This window comes from Barbus barbus (genome assembly GCF_936440315.1).
Source record: "Barbus barbus genome assembly, chromosome: 32".
Taxonomy (NCBI): Eukaryota; Metazoa; Chordata; class Actinopteri; order Cypriniformes; family Cyprinidae; genus Barbus; species Barbus barbus.
Window position 1 is genome coordinate 18,870,946 of NC_136760.1, and position 9,216 is coordinate 18,880,161.

At 37.2% G+C, this 9,216-nt stretch overlaps 1 protein-coding gene across 2 annotated transcripts; it reads right to left on the bottom strand.

Annotated features, from left to right (window-relative positions):
• Window positions 1-732: 732 nt before the first annotated feature.
• On the bottom strand, window positions 733-7,164 carry LOC306852231 (BEN domain-containing protein 6-like). 2 transcript variants are annotated; one of them, XM_079388937.1, is made up of 8 exons: window positions 6,898-7,164; window positions 6,589-6,688; window positions 6,378-6,473; window positions 4,688-4,753; window positions 4,473-4,578; window positions 4,134-4,390; window positions 3,209-3,395; window positions 2,447-3,118 (listed from the first exon to the last, which is right to left on the bottom strand). In XM_079388937.1, the coding sequence occupies exons 2-8, from the start codon at window positions 6,667-6,669 to the stop codon at window positions 2,952-2,954; spliced, it is 960 nt and encodes a 319-aa protein (XP_079245063.1). In that variant the 5' UTR covers window positions 6,670-6,688; window positions 6,898-7,164; the 3' UTR covers window positions 2,447-2,951. The 2 variants fall into 2 exon arrangements, with proteins under 2 accessions (XP_079245062.1, XP_079245063.1); XM_079388936.1 differs by having other exon boundaries at window positions 733-3,118; window positions 6,589-7,151.
• Window positions 7,165-9,216: the final 2,052 nt, after the last annotated feature.

Below are 9,216 nucleotides of genomic sequence, written 5' to 3' on the forward strand. Positions count from 1 at the left end.
TGGTGTGAGGAGTACAAAGACAAGTGTCTTGCCTACAGTCAAGCATGGTGGTGGGAGTGTCATGGTCTGGGGCTGCATGAGTGCTGCCGGCACTGGGGAGCTACAGTTCATTGAGGGAACCATGGATGCCAACATGTACTGTGACATACTGAAGCAGAGCATGATCCCCTCGGCAGTATTCCAACATAACGACCCCAAACACACCTCCAAAACGACCACTGCCTTGCTAAAGAAGCTGAGGGTAAAGGTGGAGGAGCTCAAGGTCCCTAATATCCACCAGTGGAAGAGGACTCCAGTGGCAACCTGTGAAGCTCTGGTGAACTCCATGCCCAAAGAGGGTTAAGTCAGTGCTGGAAAATAATGGTGGCCACACAAAATATTGACACTTTGGGCCCAATTTGGACATTTTCACTTAGGGGTACTCACTTTTGTGGCTAGCGGTTTAGACATTAATGGCTGTGTGTTATTTTGAGGAGACAGCAAATTTGAGTGTAGTGAGTGTACAGCTTGTATAACAAAGTGTCATTTCTTCAGTGTTGTCACATGAAAAGACAAAATATTTACAAAAAATGTGAGGGGTGTACTCACTTCTGTGAGATACTGTACATATATACATACATGCATACGTACTAGGGTTACTAATTTGTAGTAAACAAAGTTTTGTACAAATTAGTACAAAAGTACAAAATTAATGCAGTGTAACAGGGTTGCATGCAATTGTGTGGCACAGCCAAATATTAGATTTTTTAATTAATTCAAAAAAAATTTACTACAATAAAATGAATGTCAACAGATCAAATGATTTTAGCTGAATCAGAATATAAGGTCAAACGTCTGAGGTGGAATATGCCAAAAATACCATTTTAAGGGGGAGATAACAGACGGTTTCATATGCATTTCACACATTTGTGGTGGGTTTTTTTTTTTAACATTACTGCTATAATGTTTTTAAAATGTCTGGGGTCATTAAGGATTGTAAGAATGTAATTTCTTTCAGCAAGGAGACATTAAACTGATCAAAAGTGTCAGTAAAGACTTTACATTGTCAAAAAAAACTGAAAAATATCATGGTTTCCATAAAACTTTTAAGCAGCACAACTTTTTTAACACTGATAAGAAATCTGTTGCACCAAATTTGCATGAATGATTTCTGAAAGATCGCGTGACATTGAAGACTAGAATAACTCAGCTTTGCATCACATGAAAATACATGTTAAAATATTAAATAATATTTTGGATCAAATAAATGCAGCCTCGGTAAGTATAAGAGATTTCTTTAAAAACATTTAAACAATCTTACCAACCCCAAACTTTTTAAAATTATAGAGCATACTGTACCTAGAATGTTTTCCTTGTACAGTCCACCTAAAAATGAATTCTACAGTATAGTAAACATATAGTGAAATATTACTTTAGAACAGCATACGATTATCATAGGAATTGCACCTTAACTCATCTAAAAAGACTCTAGCCATGCATCTCCCCTGATGTTTTATCACTGTGTTGTCTCTGTTTTGCCCTGGGGCAGCTGGTTTAATCACATGGCAGAAACACATTATGCTCACAAGATTGAAGATCTAATGGACATCATCTTTGCACACACCCTACATCTGAAGCAAGGAACAATGAAGCATTACAGCTCAATTTCAGAGCCAAGTTTTATACCACATTGGTATTGTAGACTGTGTCGTCGATCATGGAGATGTTTAACAAAGATAATATCTGTGGTGCATTCTCACTTCATTGGTTTGCAAAATGCACACACATCCATTCTTTCTTTCTTTTGTCTGTGTCCACCTATCCCCCCACTGTCTCTGATGAAGCTATGATAAGTAGAGGGTTGCGCTCGGCCCAATCATCGCCTGTGCCATCAATCAGGCCAGACAGGCCCCTGTTTACTGACACAGAAGCTTAAAAGAGCAGCCATTACAAAACACTTTGTTTTCCGCCCAGTCGACAAGAGCGGAGAAACACGACAAAGGTCTGAGCATTTATCAAATATTCCACAGAAACATCATAATGATGATCAAAAGAAGTCTAAAATTGTCACTGGGTGACAGACCTAATCTCTTTTTGGGCCCTAAAAGCTTTTTGCCTTTCATTTGTTTGTCAAAAATCCCCCTCATCCCTGCAGCGGGCAGATGCTCAGAGGCGATGGCCAGGGTAAGACCCAGACTGCTGTGGCCCAGAAGACTGAGGTTGCCAAGACAACTGGCCCAGCACCCCTGCTGTTGTCACTCTGCCTGTGTCGCTCAGTCATTGATTCTCTCCATCTCACCAGCTCTCCACATGCAGCTTGCATTGTTCTCAATGGCCCTCATTGAGAAGGCATTGTACACGATAATACACCTACCAACTCTCCCACGTCCATTTCATCGTGTCACACATTAACAACCAAAAACCATATTGAATAAAAAATTAAAATTAAAAGCTAACACTAATAAGCACACCTACATTTTCAGCATTTAATAACAAAAACTACATACATAAAGCTGTTGTCATATAGACCAAATAACATCATCAAATAAGAAATACATTGAAAATACAATGTAAATAATGGTCACACCCTATTACGCTCCGCGCACAATGGTACGTCCTGAAATCCTACATCTGTTAAATACAAAGTATTAAAAAAAACAGACGTTCACAGAGACACATCATTAATATCTAAACATCTCGATATCTAAGCGTCGACTGTGCTCGATGCAGCCAGAGGCTTTCGTGAATGCAACATTTGGACTTATCTGGAATCGCTAATTTGCATTTTCACATCAGAAACGCCACAACCGTCAACTGCCAAATGGCTGCTGCAAGAGATCATTGTGACTTTCTTTGAAGACTATTGTCAACGCACATCAGTTTCACTTGAGTCCAGGACTTTAATTGTAAGTAACACCGAATAAGGCTAATTTAATTGAGAACACGCAATTAATATCCACTAACCGTACGTTTCAATTCTGGTCGATCATATCTAACGGTACATTGAAACCTCTAGACTCATATTGGCCTGAGAGTGACGGTTTCTTCCTCAGTCTCTTGGCTTCGTTTTGCAGTTTCTGTCTGATGTAGCCCTTGATCTCTGCGTCAGTCTTGCCAGGAAAGAAATACTGAACGGTTCCTGTACAGGAATATTTCCAAAAATTAGGTATAATAGATTCAAATTAGTGTAAATTTTCACAATCTTCAAAATGACAGAACACCATCTTACTCAGGATTGCCTGGACCTCTTCGGTGGGGAGAGCAGGCTTTGGTTGGCCTCTCTTGTTGTACACGACTCCAGATATAGAGTGGGAAGCCAGGCATTCCCTCTCGTAGAGTCCACGGAGCAGGTCGTTGGTCAGTTTTTGGGCAGTGGTGCCTGTGTTACATCTCTCCAAAATTTCAGGAGTGATAAACTGATAGAAAAAAAAAAATTATTAAATACCCAATTACTGATGCCATCTATTTTTTTGAACTTGTGAAATATATATAGCTTCATAAGACTTGACAAGTTCTTCTTTCATGTATGTTAGGAGTGACCAATATGACAAAAACATCGTATAGCAATTTTTTAAGGCAAGATCACAATCCACAATCTTGTGGCAGTTCTTTCGGATACTAGTTTAGAAGACTGAGCAGTACAGCCAACTGCTCTAATTGCCTTATTAAAAAATATATCACTACAAGGTAACAACAGAGAAAAGAATAAAGATAGACCGTTTATATATTGAAAAAGCATAAGATAAAATAGTAAAAACAAACAAAAAAAACCTTGTACACTGACAAAGTTAGTGTAGGATTACTTTTAAATTTCTTTTTTTACTTTTAAACAGAAATTGCTAGTAAATTTCATAAATAATTACAACTAAACAACAAGTAGCATTGAATTAAACATGAAAGTTTTAGGTAAAAATAATTGTAAAACATACTCCAATGTTGTATTTGCAACTTCTTAATTTCGACAATATAATTCAAAGTTCTTTTGATATTAGTGTCAAATTGAAAATATGGAGTGCTACAATATTAGGATGAAAATAGAGCATGACAGAAAATATACAACTGAACTGGTTGTATGAATAATGACCCAATTACAAATAATGATTATTTGTTGCACAACCTCTGACTAAAATGTCTAATTAACTCTTATAGACTACCTCTGTGAAGAGCCCATCCCTCTGAGCATTCTGAGTGGCCTCATGAGGTTTCTGTGGTCCTGCACCCTGATTCAGCCATTGCCCATTCACAATGGCTGGAGGAGAACGCACATCTGGTATCACAGCATCTGCCTCGGCAGGTGTCTTTGTCGTGCCTTGAGAATCTGGGGTCCCGATAGAGGTCCCGTTGTTCCCATTTGACCACATCTGGGTCTTCTCGATCAGCATCTCCAGGTTTCTTGCTAGCTTTCCACATGCTATAGTGAGTACATCAAATGTGATGATTTGAAATATGCAATTCAATAAATCAAAACACCTAACAGAGTCAAAAATATTGACCTGTAAGGCACCTAAGTTGTTCCTTCAAGTCCTCCATTTCCCTCTGCATGCACAAGACCATGGCAATAAGCTCCTTCTTCGAATAGGACTGTAAATAATGAGCCTCCTGCCATCATAAAAGTACACAAGCTCAGGTCTAGAATCAAATGTCTCGCAAGCAAACAAGTATGTCAACAAGCAAATGTCTCAAATGCTGAACACAAGTCACAACCTACCTCAGACTCAGAAGCAGGAGGACTGTCAGTGTAGAGGTCTGCGGAAGAACAATCCAGCTCATTAACCTGTTATGACAAGAAAGAGTCCTAGTATTTTCTATTTACTGAGTCACTTGTCATTGATAATTGTACAACAGTTCATTTCAGCCATCAAATCTGATCACATTTTCTCTCCCCATGACCAGATAGAGGTTTCTCTCACACTTCCTCTCATATGCTGTTTCAGAACAGCTGCCATTTTGTGTGTTGCTTGTTTGACAAATAAAGAAAATAAAGTATTACTTATAAACTTCCATTAATCCTGATTACCGACTGTTTGTTAATTAATGTTGAAAAACTATTTTCTATGAGAAACCGATTATATAGTTTGATTTAATATATATATATATATATATATATATATATATATATATATTTTGTTGGTGTATGAAACTGTTGGTGTTCAAAACTGTCTAAGACAGGATGTGATGCAGAGAGCTGTGAGTATCCTGGCCAGAAAACATCTGTTGTTTTTCCAAAAGTTATTATGCTCTTCATATATATTTTATCTCTAGCCTATATGATGTAATGTTTATTCTAACTGAAAGGTTATTCCACTGCATGTTGTTTTTGTTTATTAAAGTATATAAGCTGAGGCTTGGACAATAAACTTTGAAGAAGCTTGGCCAGAACAGAACTTTGCATTGGTGGTCATTCCTCGTTCCTGAATGAAACGACTGAGTATTCAACTGCACTGAGAAATACAGGAATAATCTAGTAGTGGATGAAGAAACTAAATTATAAACTAAAGGGTTAATGTATGTTAAACTGTAATATTATTGAGTATATCCAAATCACAGCTGTGCTCTTATTTACATCAACAGTAGCTTTAATGCGGCTTACATATGCATTGACAAGGTTGATACTTTGTTTACCATGATGAGAAGCTTCCACTGAAATATCAGGCAATGCAATTGTGGTGAACTACTTGATGAAAAAAAAACATTTTTAAAAAATGTTTCAGCTGACCTCCAAGCCTGACTAGGTCCTCACACCCATCTAAAACCACTGACTAGACCAGCATGGGAGAATAGAAGACCAGCAAACATCTTTTAAGCTGGTTCAAGATGTTTTGTCAGCAAAGGCATAGCCGCGAATGTCATGCAAAAGCAAAGCTACTGAATGCTTCTTACTCTTTAAATGAGAACCCATATTGTGGCCTTGCACACTGGTGTTTCCCTTGGGGGAAGTACCATGGCAATTTTTTATGGGTACCAACAAAATAACTTGAAAAGAAGAGATTGTTTCAAACTTTCTAAAGTTTAGAATTTCAAAACTTTGAACCCACTGGGGAGCTTGTACTTGGTGGGAAATGAGTACAGGGCTTTAGTTGTGCGAGCGCCTGAAGAGGTTTCGATCAAATGGTGTATTGTACCATGCTTTACCCCATTGTTCTCCATTAGCGGCCAGGCATGGCCGCCTGCCCTGCCTCACGCCACTGCTGCAGAATAGGAAAGCGTTCAATCTATTGCTATACGGTGCGAAAAGTGCAGTAGTAAACCAACAACAGTAAATTATGGGTGAGATTGTTGCGTAAAATGCTGCTAACAACCGACGTGGAACAACTGTGGGAATCAAAACAGGTCCGTCTTCTGTCAAAATGCATACAAAAAACATCGATTAAACACCTATAATGAGAAAAAGCCCAAACCTTGATGTCTAACTTCTGAAGCCCGGCGTCGGATGAGTTATTTTCTTCTGCTTTCTCTTTGGAGGAATACATTTTTCTTCGTTTCTGTGCACCATTCTGTTGGACAGTCGGGTTGACATGATACTAATTATTCTTTTGGGATCAAACATATGCCATTAACAGTTACAAACAAACAATGAGACATTAAACACGTTTCCGTCGATCATCTTACACTGAAGCAGTCCGGTTTTTGTTCCTCTTCCTCTTCATTTTCGTAGTCAAGAATTCGCTGCGCTTTTGTTTTCCTTCTCATTTCTCTCCCATTATTTTATCTGCGAGCGAGAAAAAAGGCTCCACTCTGAATAATGCAGTTACGACTAAAATAACACTATTCCTCTTTCTGAGATTTAGACGCGGCAGATCTACTACAGATACCGACAACTATGTGTCTTGCGATTATTCTACTTCAGCTCAAATACTTGAGTGAATCTATGGGAGGACAGCACTTTAAATGACAGGAACACATTTGAGGCTAACGCACCGTAGCGTAACGTGGCACGAGCTCGAGTCCCGTCTAGATTCGATCTAACGGCAGATCCTCACAACAACAGGAAATCCTTTGCAAAAAATTTACCATGGTAACCCTAGTTTCCGCCAAAATACCCTAGTTACTGCTGTAAAACCGTCATAAATCATTACAAATCCTCTTTAAAACAGTTCAAGAAGCTTTCAGAATCTTCATTTATTTTATTGATGGCACTGTCACCAAATACCAAGTTACCTCAGTTTTACTGTAGTAACAGTAACTGCAGTAATTATGGTATGTCGGCGGAAACTATGGTTACCACGGTAAATATTTATAAGGGGCGCTCTTTTAACTCTTGTTTCCCCTCCATATGTAGCATTTTGTTTAGGATATATCCAACTAAAGTCTTATTTACACGTCGTTTACTGAGTATTTAGCCGGACAATTGAGAAAGTTAGATTCGTCTTGCAGTTTTAAGAAATATTTCGCGAGACGTCAACTAAATAATTAACTTTAGTCTTATTTTGCAATTATAATACGTCTTTGGTGTGAGGCAGATCAGTTAATATTAATGTCAGATTATTAAAACGCCTTCAATTAAAAAATTTAGCAGTGTACACAGTTTCTACCACTTTAAAAAATATGGTAATTTATTAGATTAGATTAGACTAGATTAGATTAGATTAGATTAGATTAGATTAAATTTTATTGTCACTGTGCAGAGTACAAGTACAGAGCCAATGAAGTGCAGTTAGCATCTAACCAGAAGTGCAAATAACAAAGTATATAAATAAATATAAAAAAATGTGTATATGCATTAAGTTTTATGACATATAGTGCAAGTTATGAGGTAGAGGGGGAGAGACTAGCTCAGTGCAAATGACTGTTTTGTTATTAAATTTTTGTTATTAAATCTGTTATTAAAATGATACATTTTAGGTTGCAAGGAAGTATAAACAGAAGGTGCATTATACAGTGAGGTATGTAGTAGCATATGTTTATATATGACCAATGACCTTAACGGCATCCGGAGGTAGAAATGTGCAAAATAACAGAGGAAACAATACGAACATTGTGAGTGAGGAGTGCAGACACGTTATTGAACAGTGCATTTTTTTATTATTATTATTAGTCACCACTTTAATATGATCAAATAAAAATAATTTTTGTACTGTATTGGAGATCCTGTACTATGATGTCTTCGTTTCAAGAGCAAAATTATGTTTTGTATAAAGTGACCATTTCAGTTTAGGTCAATTAGCCTACAGCTTTCTGCTTTTGTAATTATTGGAAACTGACACACGAGGATGTTTCTTAAAATGAGTTTTTAAAGTCTTGAAGAGCCTTAAGTAAATGTGAATACATCGATTGACAAGGAGAAGAAACAATAACACTACTTAGGTTAAATGCATCAAATAGACTGATTTCCAAGTATCAAATGTGTTTTCTAGAATAAACACATTCTCTGAAATGTTTCCTGACTGATCCAGTGATAACCATAAATTGGAGCATGACATCTTGAATGGCAATAGATGTTTACTGCCTCCAAATGACATTTCCATTTCCAAGATTTTTTCCTCAGTAATCAGTTGTTATGCTTTCATATAGTCTTCAGTAACTCCTGACTCATGCAGCATTTTATGAACAACAGTTTGTTTTTGTCAATGCACTATTGTCTGTTTAAGAGATGCTTGAGCATTTAATTGGCCTCAAACGAGAGTGCATTGCAACCAAATGCTAACAGGGCTCTTATATGTAACTCTCCTGACTGTATCTGTAATATCTGAATTTCTCAATGCATGTCTCAGAGAGAATGTGAGTTGGAGAGAGACATAAGAAAAACTTGGAGGCATTCATGGTTTTTTTCCCCACTGCCTCTCAAGGCTGACACAAAGAAGCATGATTGATGTAGATATCCATTAAAAATTTCTAAAAACCAAAATAGCTGTAATTCAAAATTCATCAAACAAAAAAGATAATGTTATGAGGAGGGTAGTTACAATCTTGAACCCTGCTATAGAACAGAAGCGACCCTGTCAAACACGCTCAATGAGCGCCATCTAGTGGCTATAAGTAACTAAACGCATTTTTATAGTAAAATATTTTATTGAGTCAAGTTGTGCAAAGTGATATAATTTAATTCAATTAATTAACTACAATATTTACTGCGACAAAAGCTACTTTGGTTGCTATTTTGTGTGCTGGTTTCAGTGTTGATGAAAAATGTTGATGAAAAGCCTATAACATGCTATTTATTTAATGGCTGGTGACATTGTGACGAGAATAAAATGTCAATAAATGTATAAATGAACGGTATGTATTTTTCTAAATGTC